The sequence below is a fragment of the Cynara cardunculus genome (assembly GCF_001531365.2).
Source record: "Cynara cardunculus var. scolymus isolate 2C chromosome LG 6, CcrdV1, whole genome shotgun sequence".
Lineage (NCBI taxonomy): Eukaryota > Viridiplantae > Streptophyta > Magnoliopsida > Asterales > Asteraceae > Cynara > Cynara cardunculus.
In genome coordinates, this window is record NC_037533.1 from 19,907,385 (window position 1) to 19,924,069 (window position 16,685).

A 16,685-nucleotide genomic window follows, 5' to 3' on the forward strand; every position below is an offset into this window, starting at 1 on the left:
ATGTATTTGGGCCTCCCGGTGGGTGCTCAAATGAGTAGGCGTTGTAATTGGTCTAAGTTGATTTCTAAGTTTCATGAGAAGCTTTCCTCTTGGAAGGTTAAGGCTCTTTCCTTCGATGGCCGGAAGATCCTCTGCAAGTCGGTTCTAGGTAGTTTGGGAGTCTATTTGCTTTCTCTCTTTAAGGCTTCCGATTGTGTGATTAACTCTCTTGAGAGCATCAGGAACAACTTCTTATGGGGTGGAGGTACACATGGAAGGAAGATTACTTGGATTAGATGGAGTGTTACTTGTAACTCGTTGGATAAGGGTGGTATCAGTATAGGCAGTCTAAAGGCGCTTAACTGGAGTCTTATTGGGAAATGGTGGTCGAGATTCCTCACACGAGGATAGTTTATGGAAAAACTGCATCAAGTCTTTCCATGGCATGGATGGCGGTTTATTTCGTGATGGTAGTAGGAAGTCGGGGGTATGGGGTGCGATCACGAAGTGGAACTCTCTTTTGAGTAAAGTGGGTCTTCATTTTACCAACTTCTGGTCATTGGACTCAAGTGGCAACCGTGTTTGGTCTCTCTCTAACGATGGTGTATTCAAGGTTAAGACGTGTAGGGAAAAAATTGAAGAGCGGGTTCTTCAATCGGATCACAGGTGTACGTTGTGGAACAAATCAGTTCCAAGTAAAGTTAATATGCTTTTTTGGCGCTTATCCAAATCTAGGCTGCCCACTAGATGTAATCTTATGAATAGAGGTATTCGTATGGATTCGTATATGTGTCCGTGCTGTCTTTGTCATCCAGAAACGGAAAATCATTTATTTTTTGGATGCTCCACGACTAAAGAAATTGGCGCGCTTGTAAAAAATTGGTGGCCGGGATTTCCTTTTCAAGCTACTAATTTGGCGGAGTTCATAGCGGCGACAAAGTTCCTGTTCAAAGGAAAGAAGGCGGCTGAGGCTATGGAGATGATTCTCTTGGTGTTCATTTGGCTTATTTGGGCTAATCGTAATGATCTTGTTCATAACAAACCGGCTAAAATGCCGAAGGCGATCTTCAAAGATATTGCTCTCTTTTCTTTCAATTGGCTTAAGGTTAGATCGAAAAATTGTAAACATCTTGATTGGGAACTTTGGTGTAGTAGCCCGTTAAGGGCGATTTTGTATCCGCTAACGGCTTGCTAGCGTGTTGTTTATTGGTTTTATAATATTTGCTGTTAAAAAAAAAAAGGAGAAATGTTCATAAGCATAAAGCTTTTGGAAATTGTTGTGATCGAGTATGGCTCAAAAAAACTATATGCTTTCTGAACAAACTAAATATCAGTGTACTTTAAAGCTATATATTTTTTTTATTATTAGTATAATTTTAATATAAAATTTTATAAAGTCAAAAAACTTAATTAAATAAAATAAAATCTAAATTATCACAATAAAAATTATTTTTTACCAATGCAAAAAAATCAATTTAATAGAAAAAAATCAATTGATGCAATTGGCTAGATATAAAAATCTTGAATGTGATATTTAATATTTATTTTTTATTGCATCAATTAATTTTTTTTCTATTAAATTGATTTTTTTTGCATTAGTAAAAAACAATTTTTATTGTGGTAATTTGGATTTCTTTTTTTAAAAATGTTCAATTTGATATTTGAATTAAAAAAAACGAGATTTGAAATGAAAAATAGATTTTATTGCATTAATTTTTGAAAAAAAAACGAATTTTAGTTATTTTTCTATAATTATGTTGCAAGTTGGTTCATAAAGTAGGAATCAGGTGCAAGTTGGTTCCCTAAAATGACGATTTTGAAAGTTGGTTCCCCAAAATAGGAATCAGATGCAAGTTGGTTTCACAAAATGACGATTTTGAAAGTTAGTTCCCCAAAATAAGAATTAGGTGAAAGTTGGTTCCATTTTGGTGCAATTTTCTTGCAAATAAAACCAAAAAACAGAAAAAAATTCTATTAAAATTTGTAAATTTCAAACGACGTCGTAGACTGAGGATTGATTAGATAAAAGAAAAGGGAAAAGTACTCGACTTCACGGTGTTCCCTGTAAAAAAATGTCTATTAAAGTCTCATCCTCTTTAGAAGGAAGCAGAAACAAAACATACGTATAACTGCTTTCAGAAACCCAAACACGGCACCGCCGCACCGAACCGCCGTTGTTCATCTCCGGCCATGCTACCGGAAATTTCAGATAAACCACCACCGTGAAAAACCTCCATTCTTCTAAACAAAAATACAATGGCACTGGTTAAAAACGCTGCCAGCAACAGGGACTTCAAGCATCGAGTACTCGTGTGCCTCAACAAACTATCTGACCGGGATACACACTCGGCCGCCGCCACTGAGCTCGAGTCCATTGCCAAAACGCTCAATCACGAATCCATACCTCCGTTTCTCTCTTCCATCTCCGTCACCGACTCCACCGACAAGTCGCCGGTTCGTAAACAATGCGTCCGTTTGATTTCTACCTTATCTGAAGCTCACGGAGACGTTTTATCTCCTTATTTGTCAAAACTCCTGTCTGCCGTTGTCCGCCGACTCCGTGACCCCGACACTGCGGTCCGCTCCGCCTGCGTTGCCGCGACCGGTTCCATCGCCTCTAACATCACCAAACATCCGTTTACGTCGGTAGCGAAACCTTTCGTTGACGCGTTGGTGACTGAACAGGATTTGAACTCTCAGATCGGCGCGGCTTTGTGCTTGGCCTCGGTTATCAACAGCGCACCGGATCCAGACACGGCTTACTTGAGGAGGTTGCTACCGAGGATAGAGAAGCTGTTGAAGAACGATAGCTTTAAGGCGAAGGCGGCATTGCTGGGGGTCGTAGAGAGTGTGATAAGCGTCGGTGCTGCTTCGAGTCCGGTAATTGTGAGGAATTTAGTGAAGGTTATGGCTGAATTCGTGGCCAAAAGTGAGGATTGGGCTGTGCGGAAGGCAGCAGCGGAAGTGCTCGAGAAGTTGGCTGTTGTGGAGACGGATTTGTTGCCGGAGTTCAAGGCTTCGTGCTTGAAGACATTCGAGGCGAAAAAATTCGATAAGGTATAATACTAATCGTTGAATTAAAATCGAGTAGTGAGTATGTGGGTTTACATCGAGAATTTCGATTATTTTGTAGGTGAAAGGCGTAAGGGCGACGATGAATCAGATGATCGAAGCTTGGAATGCAATTCCAGATGCCCCGGAGGAGGTATCGGCACCACGGCAATCTCAATCTTCTAAAGGTTCGAAGAATTATCATATCTGAAATTTCAAAATATTTGCATAATTGCAGAACATTTAATTTTTGGTTACAAGCCAGAGCAACGTACCCACATTCGTAAAGTTGTATTGCAGATCCCTTCTTTCTCTAGCAGTTTATTCCATTCAAATTTGTAGTTCGCATATAATTTATCAAAGGAACTCAAATTAATGACTATATACATTGTTAATTTTCTTCCTGTAATTATAGTTCATATGCATTTGTGTGATGATATGAACAAGTCGTTTGGATTCTTAATTCCCCTAAGTTTTTGGTTTGTAATGTGTATGCGTATTTGTTGGTGTTCTTGATGATATTCTGAATTACCCAAAATAATCTGGTTTCTGATGTGTGATATGGCAGAAGAAGTTGCTAGTGATGTAAGATATCCACCAAGGACACCTCAAATAATAAGTAAACGAACATTGCCCTATGGTTCTTCTACCAGCACTGCGACAAGAAGAATGTCATTCGAAAATAGCAGTAGGAAAACTAGTCCACCCATGTTTCGTAAGCTGGATCGCAAGAAGCCGAATGATCAAAAGCGTGACACTGCTGTTGTGGCTCCTCCTGCCACTCTGGTCGCTGAGGATGAGGGTCATCTCAAACCTAGATTTATGAAACAAGAAACAAAACGGGCCCTCTTCGGTGAAATATCTGATGAAAAGATGCATGAATCTCAATTTTATGAAGACAGGTCAAATTCCAGAGTTGCAGGGAGCGATGCCAATTTGAATATCAATTCTATTCAACAAGATCCTGAAGACTTGTCTCTGATCCGCAATCAGCTTGTTCAAATTGAAACCCAACAGTCCAACTTATTTGATCTTCTAGAGGTAATTTGCTAGTAATGCTCAATAATTGTTTTGAAGTAATTTGTTGTTATCAAGTGCAATTTGAATCTGACTAGACGGTACAAAAAATCTGTTCAATTTGTTTTCACTCATATTAGATAAATAGTCACTTAACATGAGACAACAATACGGTTGTTGTGGATTGGCTGGTTGAAGTATATTGATATAAAAATATACATAGATACAAACTGTTTCGATTTGATCATATATACAGCCTGCCATTGTTATCACTGTTTCACTTTCTCATTTGTAGTGGTCAACATGGTATTCATAGATGCAAACTATTTTGAATTCATCATATATGAGCCTATGCAAATATGGAGAAAAGATTATATTTATGCAGCTTAGATAACCAGAAATTGATTTAAGTTTGGAATTGTTGTTGGCATCGGTGTGGTTTATGCAACTTTTACCAATTTAGTTGAGCTGGTTTGTTTCTCTAATCTAGGCTTCAATTTGTCTATATGAACCAATGTGGTTAGAATACATTTTGCTTCTAAGGCAACCTAGTTTGATTGCTCTTTCGATGGTAATTATGGCCGGTATCTTTTCAAACACACTAATGAATGTTGGTCACAGCATAATTTGGGAACACTAATTTAATATGGGACTTGATAATTAGTTGTACCTTCCCACCAACTGGTTGGGATCTAACAAATCCTACTAGAATACCTAACCCATCTCTGACAGAAACGAGTGAACATTAATGAAAATTTGTTTGGACGATAGTACCCATCATTAAATACAATTTACAAAACGATGTTCAAAATTGACCGTTTCTTAGGACAGAAAAATAGTAGCAGTGAATTCCTTTTCTGGGATATTAGAGTCTTTTGTATTATAACAAGTGAACAATCAGAAATTGGTAATAGATTGGCTTCGAACCCCCCCCCCCCCTCTTCTCCCGAAAGAAAAGTTTAGGCCTTTGGCCACCGTATGCTGACTTTCTTTTTTGAGCTTATTGAAAAATCTCCATTTAATTAAGTCATAAACTAGCTTATAAGCTAGCTTTTTGAAATTTTACTTGAAGTAGTGTATCAATAAGCAGCTCTAGGGGCTTTTATTCATGTTTTTTTCTTTATAATTATGCTCCTTATATTTTTCTAATTAACTTTTTAACATGTCTTGGGTCATTTTTACATTGTCAATCTACCTTATAAGCTAGTTTTTACCAAACATAACTAGTTTATCAGCTAGGTTATGAAGCAGCTAACAACTAGTTTGCCAAATAGTCTTAATTGTTGCTAGAGACATGAATCTATGAGTTATACTTCTGGAACTTGTTTAAGTATTTATGATCTTCTTAATCATTATAAATCCCCATAACAACTTAATATTTGTTGTTTCTTTTTTATCCTCGACTCATATAAATGTTAATGTAATACCATGTTTCCTATAAAGACAACTTCTCATATGTTTTTTTGTTGCTCTGTCTTAAATGATAGAAATTTATCGGGAGCTCACAGAATGGGATGCGGTCACTGGAGTCGCGTGTGCATGGTCTAGAGTTAACACTTGACGAGATTTCATTTGATTTGGCCAAGTCAACTGGTCGGGTATCAAATCCCGAACCCACCCTGTGTTGCAAGTTACCAGGTGCAGATCTTTTGAGCTCTAAGCTCTGGAGGAAACCAGAAATTAAAAATTCAAACTTGCGAACATCTGTGGCTGCAATCCACCACATGAACAAGGATCTTGAATCATATAACCTTCAAAACACTCCATTTCGTTTCCAGGAAGGTGGTAGCGGGTTGATCAAGAATCCGTTGGCTGAGGTGCACCGTGAGTCCCATAGAACGTCATGCACTGGAACCTCAACCCACAAATAATATCATCTGCTAGAGTTATTCCGAGGTACGTTTCAGCTACTTTTCGCCCTCATGAACCCGGACCTGAATTCTTTTTATGGAACTCACACATTTCCTTTTCGTTCTCTTTTTTTCGTAGTTTATAATCACATTCACGGAAACGAACATCGTTGCCTCTTTTCTGGGTAAGAAATACAAGAAAAAGGGATGTTGAGTGTTGTTATTTAAGAGGTTGGTATTATGTAAAGGGCATATTTGTGTATAGAAGAAAAACTGTGCCCTTATTTGGCATTTCCCTTTTGCCTTTTCTTTTCTTAAATTAGTGTTGCCATTTATTTGCATGCTGGTCATGATTAGTAAGGGTACATGTTTGATGATTCGTAGCAATTTCTGGGCTTCCTTTTCTCCCTATGCTTTTATGTTTGTTTATTATAGGTTGGTGAGATGCATGATGAAAGACTGTACCATGCCATCCTTCTTTCTTTTTGTGCATCTGACAAATCAATATAGTAGGGTAAGTTTCAAATAAGAAGGCTAAATATTGTGATAAAGGTTCATAATTGAAAAAATCCTAAGAAAATCTATTTGGATATGCGACATTACAGATTATTCATATGGGTTCACACATGTATCTTCAAATCAATTTTTTCAGTGATCCTCATATGGAACCTTCATTTCTTACATTCTCACGATATTTAGCCTTGTTATTTGAACATCGAGTAGGCAAGTAAAAAGATATAAAATGGAAAAGAAACATGGATTAAATGTTGCATGTTCACATGGATTCCACAATCTGCTTTAAACTTGATCCGTGTCCACTTGTGGTACTAGTACTACTACATTTACAGCGGGGTCTTTATATGTTAGCCCGTGTACAACCATCTTTTTGGTTTGGCAGTTGGCACGTGACCGCTCTTTGTCCCTGCGCGTGTGTATCATATTGTGTTTGCTACAACTACCCTTATCTTCTATCTCTACCTCTTATCTCTATCACGTACTACTCGCCCCATCTTAAAGTAAATATTTGTAGCTGTCAATTTATTATTATTATTAAATTTGTTACATTTCATGATATGAATATTGTTTTTTCTTGGTTGGTAAAAGAAAATGCCCCTTTCATTGTGGTTTTCGTACGGGGCGGTTGGGGTCATCAATAAGTCCTAACTTTTTGCCCTACTTTATTGTATTTTACTATGTTTATAGAAAAAAAAACGTGTTAATCATAAGTAACATAATAGTTGTGGTTTATTTGTGTTTCAAATCATATGATTTGTAATTAGTTCGGTATATGTATTACATTGAGTAGTAGATCACATGTGATACAAACTGGGGAAGTAATGTTGTGGATCCTAAAAACCGAAAAAAGTTGTGGATTAATTGTGTGTTTCACATGTGATATATAACGAAAAATCTTATCATATATGGATCCAAACAGAGAAAATCATTAACAAAAAGTGAAAAAAAAATCACGAGTTAATTATAATCCAATAATATATTAATTTTAATTTTGATAATTCTTAAGAGTGTAAATTACTTTCATAACCTTGTTACCTAGATTTTGAAAAGTTAATCATAACCATTAGATTTTGAAAAGTTAATCATAACCATAAGATTGGATGAGATGGAGGATTGAAACATGTTATCATGTATGAATATTATTTATGTGTACAAAGTAAGGTTTAGGAGAAAACCTTGAACAAATGAAAAACTGGAAAACATCTTATTTATTGGGTGTGATTATATGAAAAGTTATAACAATATTTTTTTTAAATTAAAAAACCTCACTTCTGGTTTTTATTCGAAAAAGGACAAAAATGAACAAAATTCGAGCAAATAAATTACATATTAATATACTTTTTCATCCGGTTTTTCATGGTTTTTCGAATTTTCATTTATTTAACGTTTTTCCTATAACCTAATCCTATGTATATGTGTGTAATAGGTAATTACCAACATTAACTCATTTTTGAACATTTGATTGCAATACGATAAGTAACGTAGCACCGAAACAAGTTAATCGATCGTAAGATCCATAATTGAACCATCCTATCTGCCGATGGTTCCACGGTTTTGTCAAGTGTCAACAACCCTGCAATGGCACAATTGTCTTTCGAATCGAAACAATAAAAAGCCCAATTACAAAAGCGTTATAGCCCCCATTGAAATAATACGCCCTTTATCTTGCACAATTAGGGCCCAAAAGGCCCAAACACAATGTGTTAGACTTGTCTTTTTTACTTAAAACTTGATTTGAAGTTTTAATTCTTCTTTCGGGTGGTTTGGTTTATCTTTATTCAACTCTCTTTGAAAGTGGTATTTTACTTTCACATGTATATCTATACATCTAATAAATAAGTAACTTGGGTGACACGTGTCATTTTCTGGTGAGTCAGTTATCTTATTTTCCCGCCTAAACATGTATCTAGACACAATTTACATTAGTGGTTCAAAGAGGCCTATTTGGTTGACGCATGTCCCTCTAAAAATGTATCTTCTTTTTTTATCATGGTTTAACTGATTTATTTACTAAACATGATTTAGTTCTGATTAATTTCCTTCAACTAATCTGACAGTTTATTGTTGACAGCCTTCAGCTTGTGTTTTCAGCTTATCGTGACAGCTCTCAGCTTATCGCTGACAGCTTATCACTGACAATCTTCAGCTAATCTGATAGGTTATTGCTGACAGCTTTCAGCTAATCTGACAAGTTATTGCTGACAGCCTTCAACTTGTGTTTTCAGTTAATCGTGACAGCTTTAAGCTATCACTGAAGAGCCAGCTTTCAGCTATCACTGAAGAGCCAGCTTTTAGCTTATCGTGACAGCTTTCAGCTATCACTTGCTGATGTTGTCAAGGAGTTCTGTAAGACGAGTTTTGTTGGTTAACACGCCGGCTATAAAAGGTTCTTTTTTTTGCCAAAAATATGTCTACATTTGTTCAAAATAACACATTTAATTTTATTCTAGGGTTCACTTTATTTTAACTAATTATTAATATAGTTTCATTTCTAAATTCAAGTCTGAAGAGTCATTTTTCAGAGTTATTTTAAGAGTACAAGTCTGAAGTAGCATCGTACTTTCGATGATCATTCATATCTGTAAGATAAGTTCCTGACATGATTTAATTTTTTTCAAATTACCCCGTGTAATACAAGGGATCGAACCTAGTGTGTGTGTGTGTATATATATATATGTATATATATATATATATATAGAGAGAGAGAGAGAGAGAGAGAGAGATACTGAGGTTCAGAGAAAAACTGTAAGTAAATGAAAAACTAGAAAACATCTTATCAAAACGTTAGATTATCTTATGTGATATAAGTCACTTGTTTAAGATAATTATTTTATTTATTAAATAAAAAGAAAAAGGGTAATTTAGTAATAGAAAGGACAACTCATAAACACAATTAATTAATTTATTCTCGTCATAAATAGAAAACTCATAACTCCCATAAATAAGAAATTCATCTCCTTCTACACTGTGTTATCTTTGATGCCATCATGCCAATAACACAAGTATCACATTATGCTTTTTCGTTTTTTACAGTGTATCACAACTTGCATTTTAAGGTGTCACAACGTGTATACAGTAACAGTTTTTTTTTTTTTTTTGACAAATATATCGATTTTATCTAATTTTAATTGATTTGGGATAAGAAACGCGAGGAAGGTAATCAAAACCGAAAGAAGATTTCTTCTCCTTTCGTTTAACACTTAGGAGCCATGTGAGATGAAAATCTCATACACAGTTTTAAATTAGAGAAATAATTGAGGAAACAGATAAAAGAAGAGTTTGAAGGGGATAATGTTAATGTCTCCATCACTATTAATGATTTACATCAAAGAATTTGATCAAAAAAACTAACCAAAAATAACGTGACTGACATCTTGTCGGTTCATAAAAATTGGAACTCTTGGCAGCCAGCGATTTCGCTTAAAACCAACAATTTTTTTTCCTGATAAAACATATTATTTTTATGTAGATTTGATTGATCTGGGATAAGAAAACGAGCAAAAGAAAAATGTGGAGGAGATAATGTTAATGTCTCAACCAGTATTGACGATTTATGTCAAGAATTTGATCAATAATTATGAAAATGGTGTGATTGATAACTTCTTGATTCATAATCATGGAAGCTCTTGACGGAAAACGACTCCGCTTGCGTTGTTGTTCCCTGCCACGATGTCACCTTAATCACCATTTTTTGTATATGATCGTCTGTAGTAATCTAATCTGAGGGCTTTCTACAAGGATTCACAAAATATTGCAGATTTGATTATTACGATGTCAAATAGTAATAATCTAATTAATTTTAATCTTAAAAGTAAAAAATAATACGGAATTTCTCTACTGTTGCAAATTATTACTACTTTAAACTGCAACAAGAGTGAGCTAAATGAACCCGCGATATATGTTATGTGAACCGCCTTACCAATTCCATATTCACACTATCAACGTCTTTTTTTTTTTTACATTTTAATGTTATGGTTTGATTTAAATAAGACTTGGGATCATGTGAGACAAGACTGTTTTCGTGAGACAACATTTTTACACTTGAAGCTTCATAATTTGCTGTTTTTTTTACATTAACAACATTTTATTGTGAAATTTCAAGTGTAAAGATGTTGTCTCATGTATCTCACAAAAACAATCTTGTCTCACGTGAACTCAACCCCTTGTAATCAATTTTATAATAGATTACATATATAATTTAATAAAATACATCAAAAATAACATGATCAATATTAATAACATTATCATTTTACATTAAAAAACATATTTTAAACCACAAGGGTGGTGTCTGATTGGTTTGAGCTTGGCTCCAAAGGTCAAAAGTATTACGAAGTTCCAGGTTCAAATCCAAAGAGGAATAAAAATCCCCTTATGGCCACGGAGGTTCAAATGCTGTGACTCCAGGCTATCTGCAAAACAGATGGTCGTCCTAACATTAGTCGACTCGCATAGCGGATTGGATATCCAGATTAATAAAAAAAAAAAATTTATATTTAAAATAAATCAAAATTTTAAATAAAATTGTTATCTTGTGGGGAGAAAAACAAGAAAAAGGTAGAGACAAATTGGCACATTTCATGTGGGGATTTCTTTAATTAAAGTCAAAAGGGATTAGTGGTCAAATTATTGTTTAATTAATACAACTTGAATTAATTAATGCTAATAATAAGGTATTAAATATTAATCATATAGTACAATTACAAATTTAATTATATGCAAGTGATATTATTTTAAAATATAATTTATATTCTCTTAAAATTCGTTTTAAATAAATCATATAGTTTCTTTTATACATTTTTACAGATAAATATAACACTGTTGTATTTAAAATAATACTGATAATAAATAGTCGTTGTATGAAATCTATGTAATGAAAAGTCTCATAAATAGTATCCATTATGCAACAATTTTAAAATTGACTTAATATCTGGTTTTTGTATAATATAACTGGAGGTTAATGTCAAGATTATCAATCGACAGTATTTTTTGATATTCCCGCCAGCTTTATGAAGACAATTTTGGATTAATTTAAGAAAGGATAAAAATAAAAAAGAAGATCTTTAATAATGCTTATCATGCACACATTATAGAATATAATTATATAAACCCGCTTGCTTTTTTATATTAAAGTCGGCAAATCATATGCAAAATACGTTTTTTAACGTATGGAGCAAAAATAGGGTCTTAATTCATAGTCAAGTTTAAATTTTAGAGTTTTTAAAGAAATAACACCAGATGCATGATATCTTATGCACAGACTGGTAGTCTCTGAAGAATGAGAACCAACTATGTAGCATCTACACTGCATTTCGCTCAACGGGCTGAAGGGAGATATAGCCTCAAGCTGTTTGCAAGGGCCAACTTGATCATCTTCCCTAAGGATCCCCGATGAGGAAACCCGCTTACAGTTTGATTCAATTTAATCGATTATATTCTTAGTTAAGACATTGAAATAATCAAATACTGCAATGTGCAACATGTATTTATTAGTCTAATTTTTTTTCCTAAAGAAATATAAATTTTGTTTTGATATATTGTTTTTACTGATAATTAAATGTCTAAAGTATATTTTTATTAATACTGAATTGAGAATATCCCTTCTTAAGGCATCTTTCGACTAGCCTCATAACAAGTAGAGGATGACAACGGTTCTTAAATCAGTAATATCTTACAGACCAAAGATTGGTGAAAATCTAATCAGATTTTGAAGTACAAAAGCACATACTTGCTTTTGTAAAGATTGGTGAAAATCTAACCCGTATGATCGAAAGCGGTCAATGATTTCAACCTAAGAATCATATCTGGGCTTTTTTGGTTGATTAGATAGGCCCAAGTAGACTGGACGTTCATACTAGATAATGTACATGGACGTTCCAATCTTTTTGGAGGCCTTGTTACATCCAAAACTTTTGATTACATTGCATAAATGAGATAACAGAGAATATATGTTAAGAATAAAAATGGACTAAACCTAAAACGATTAACAATCTGAAACTAAACAATTAATGGTTTGAACATAAAGAATTTCGACTATAATTATACACAAGTCGATAAAAGACCCTGAACAAGTGTAAATTTGGGCTCCAAAATTTCGAGGGCCCTGTTCAAAATCTTACATTTAACATGTTAAGGACAACCCTCATAATGTATATATAATTGCATCTCTAGGTTAAATAATGAGAATTTAACATCACTCATCTTACAAATAATTGTAATTGACAAAAATTATCTGATTTTGCCAACCAAGAAAAAATATTTAAAACCGTTTAAAATTATCACGTTTTTTACCATCCTATAATTGTAATTGGATTGAATCAGATCCAAAATTTCAACATTCAAATTAGATTAGTCGATTCTTAGATGACAATCCAAAATCCAATAATATGAATTGATTTAATCCAATAACCATCTAATTATCAATACAACTTTCATTTAATTAGTAACTATATATAATTATTAAACATCATACGACATTGTTATTTAGTTGATATTTATATGTAGTATTTTTTTAATAAATTAAGAGAATATATAATAATTGGTTGAAAACTGAATCAAAATATTGGATGGAACCAATCTGATTCAATGAATATTCAATAAAAATATTGAATGGATATAATTGTTCCGATACAATCATTCATTACATTTGATTGGATCAAATCCACCCAAGATTCAAAATAGCGGGAAGGGTAGCTAGGCGGCGAGATCAAACCTCAAGCCTTACATGTCATAGCGAGAGTGCAATGTTTTTCAAGACGTAACAAGATGGAGAATTTGTATGATGCATATTACTTAAAATTCAAGATTACAAGTAAATTGTGCGTAAGTACAACTTATTAAAGCTTCATATTTGAATTTGTGTAACTAACTGCAGATAAACATAATTAAATAGAGAATAAACATCTTATTTTAAATATAAAAAATCTAAAATATAATTAGGATAATCATTAAGTTTTAACAAAATACTTAATTATTATAGTTATAAGAAAATTATATTATTAAACTAAATATAAATTAATTTGTTATTGAACCTAAATTAAATTATAATAAAAAATTGAATTAAAAAATTACTCACAAATAATTTGATATTAATATTGATATATATTTTTTGTCAATTTTTTATGATATCTTCAAATTTATATTTTATTCTAAAATAAGAACATCATCGTTTTTTTTAAAATCACATAAGACCATATTATAACATCGACCGAGATCATGAATAAAATGAAATATTAAAATCAAGATGTATTTCACGAAATTTCGCAAGTACCCTTATAGTATATATATATATATATATATATATATATATATATATAATCATCCAATCAGATAATAATATTAAAAAACTTACATTTATACTAAACCCTATTATAAAAATAATCTTTAATTAAGTATTTAAAATAGAACTTAGAAACGTAACTTTTTACAACTCTGTTTAATAATTCGAAAAATTGTCACTGATGTCGATAAATATCCATAAAACTGTAAAATCTGAATTTAAAAGTATAAAGATCCAAAGGTTAAAAAAACTAAAAAAAATAATAATCTGAGAATACGTCACACCTTGTAAAAAACGCTCGCCGAAACCACTACACGCCTCAAGACGCCATGACATAAGCTACGTCTTACAAAAACACTATATGTCTTATCATAACAGTAGAGACACGTCTTATATCATAACGTGTTATTACAAACGTTATGACACGTCTTTTTAAACACTGAGTTCATTTAAATCCAACAAATTTCAACAAATAAACACCCCTATTTATTGATTAATTCAACCACTAGATTTCTATATTTTAATTATTTAAATAATTAAAAAAAAACAAGAAAATTGTAGGAAAAAAAAGTCCAAAGAAAATAGAAAGGTCTAGAAGAAAAATGAGCATGATTGGTATATAAGTAGGTAAAGGTGGTGGGGTGCAGATAACACCTTATCTCTACTTATCCTTCACCCAAATGCTTCCCACCATCAATGGCCATCATCCAAAAGTAACCACATTTTTATTTATTTATTTATTATTTAATAAATTTTAAAGTAAGAAAATGACTTTTTATGCCTTTTTCTCTTGCTATTATATTATTTTTTTTAATTTAAAATGTGATTAAATGGTTGGATTTGGTGTAAGTTTATTTAAGAAAATATTTCACAAAGATAAAAGATAATGGATAAAAATTATCATAATATAAATATGTTAAAAAAAGGGTTTTTTTTTATTAACCTGGATATGCAATCCGTTATGCGAGCCGACTAATTCCAGAACGACCACCTGCTTTGCAGATAACCCGGAGTCACCGCATTTGAACCTCTGTGGCCACAAGAGGATTTTTATTCCTCCTTAGATTTGAACCTGAGACCTCCTGGTATTTTTGAGAGCCAAGCTCAAACCAATCAGGCACCACCCTTGTGGTTAAAAAATGGGTTTATTATCAGTGTTAAACGGATTTGATATGATTTAATTTTTATCAGTGTTTTAAATGACAGGGAGGTCAAGACTAAAGTAACGTGTTATGATGAGGTCATTTTCATTCCTGGTTTTCTATAATATAATTCATTCCTTCAAAATCCCAAAATTTCATTCCTGGTTAAACTGAAGGAATTCAAATTCATTCCCATTTTCATTTACTGTCATTTTCATTTTCATTTCCATTTTTATTTCTCAGCATTAGCTAAAAGACCCTAAATGCGGGTTGAATTTGGATGATGACTGTGATTTAACATAAACATATACATTTTGATAAGATGTCTTAACCACATAAGCCGTATGCATATTAAATTATATGTTTTGTAAAAGCTAATGCTTTTTGACTTGATATGCAACATTGTTTGTTTATGAGTGATTACAAACAAACCTCTTATGTCCGATTAATACATTGCAAATGTTCAGAACGTGTGATTTTGAGATGTATTATTGCAAGTGTGTCAAACCGAGTGAAAATAGAAGACTTATCCGAACTAAACACGGGCCAAACAAGTGTATTTGAATGCCAAATAGGTCAAACAACTTTTTTTTTTATTAATCTGGATATCCAACCCGCTATGCGAGCCGACTAATCCTAGGACGACCACCTGTTTTGCAAATAGCCCGAAGTCACCGCATTTGAACCTCCGTGGCTACAAGGGGATTTTTATTCCTCATTGAATTTGAACCTGAGACCTCCTAGTACTTTTCATCTTTGGAGCTAAGCTCAAACCAAGCAGGCACCACTTTGTGGTTTAGGTCAAACAACTTGAACGTGTAAAAGTGTATTTGAATGCTTATAAACCGCTTGATTAAAAAAATATAGTTTTTTGTAAGTCATACTTGTTAATTTTGAAAATATGAACAGTGCGTAAAAACGTCTTGGATCGGTTTGACCCGTTTTAAAATTATTTATTTTGACTCATTACCTAACTTACACAACCCATTAAAAATGCACAAAAGACAAGTTATCCGGATTCGAACCCAGCAAAAACCAAGCATTGATCCTCCAGTACCGAGCAATGGATCCACACGAAACCTTCAGGCCTAAGACGATCCTTGTTTTTCGAGTCTTAAATTGAAGGCCGATATGAAAAATGGCTGATCAATACCCTAATTGGGTTTGATTAACATCCCTTATAACTAATACTTTTAAAAAATGGGTGACTGATTATTACTTCTGTATAATAAATAAATAAATTCTTTTACATCTTCAAACGAGAAGAAAAGAAATTGAATATGATCAGTAAACGATTATGATCGATGAGTCTATATTCATCCTAATTTTTTTGTCTAAGGACCAGATGTTATTTCGAAATTATATGTGAAATTGACTGAAATAATCAATCTTTCCACCCTTTTTTACTTTTTAGCCACATTTTCAAGTAAATTCAGAAACTAACCATGCAAATACGTACTTTTTATGCAAATATTTTCTTTTTTAACACAAATTTGTAATTTTTTACACAAATTCACATTTTTATCTTTTCTTTTTATCAGACGAATATGGTTTGGTTTACGTAATACATAAAGCATATATGTAAAAAATAATTAATTTAAAAAGAAAAATTAACCAAAAATAACCAAATTATACATTGTACACTAACAAAATAACCATTTTTGATGAACTTTTAACAACATGGGGTGATCCTAGGGTAGGTGGGGGCGACCACTATTTCAGGTAAAATATCTTATTTTTGTTCTTTAAATTAGATATATGTGGGACCTTTCTGTACTATTTTGGTCAAATCGCCCTCGGGGGCGATCCTAATGATTATTTTGTTAACAGTTCTTGAAAAGTGGTTATTTAATT

General features: G+C 33.0%; 1 protein-coding gene across 2 annotated transcripts; it reads left to right on the forward strand.

Annotated features, from left to right (window-relative positions):
- Window positions 1-2,054: 2,054 nt before the first annotated feature.
- On the forward strand, window positions 2,055-6,302 carry LOC112514654 (TORTIFOLIA1-like protein 3). 2 transcript variants are annotated; one of them, XR_003069427.1, is made up of 6 exons: window positions 2,055-3,036; window positions 3,113-3,218; window positions 3,599-4,071; window positions 5,535-5,685; window positions 5,826-5,943; window positions 6,037-6,302. XR_003069427.1 is itself a non-coding variant. In XM_025121240.1 (5 exons), the coding sequence occupies exons 1-4, from the start codon at window positions 2,236-2,238 to the stop codon at window positions 5,916-5,918; spliced, it is 1,764 nt and encodes a 587-aa protein (XP_024977008.1). In that variant the 5' UTR covers window positions 2,055-2,235; the 3' UTR covers window positions 5,919-5,943; window positions 6,037-6,302. The 2 variants fall into 2 exon arrangements, 1 of the variants encoding a protein (XP_024977008.1); XM_025121240.1 differs by having other exon boundaries at window positions 5,535-5,943.
- Window positions 6,303-16,685: the final 10,383 nt, after the last annotated feature.

Bases quoted from the DNA above. Each gene is read 5' to 3' on its own strand.
- LOC112514654 (XM_025121240.1), top strand. From the start codon at position 2,236: ATGGCACTGGTTAAAAACGCTGCCAGCAACAGGGACTTCAAGCATCGA. The intron at 3,219-3,598 runs GTTCGAAGAATT...GTGATATGGCAG, and splicing joins GCAATCTCAATCTTCTAAAG to AAGAAGTTGCTAGTGATGTA. The intron at 4,072-5,534 runs GTAATTTGCTAG...CTTAAATGATAG, and splicing joins ACTTATTTGATCTTCTAGAG to AAATTTATCGGGAGCTCACA.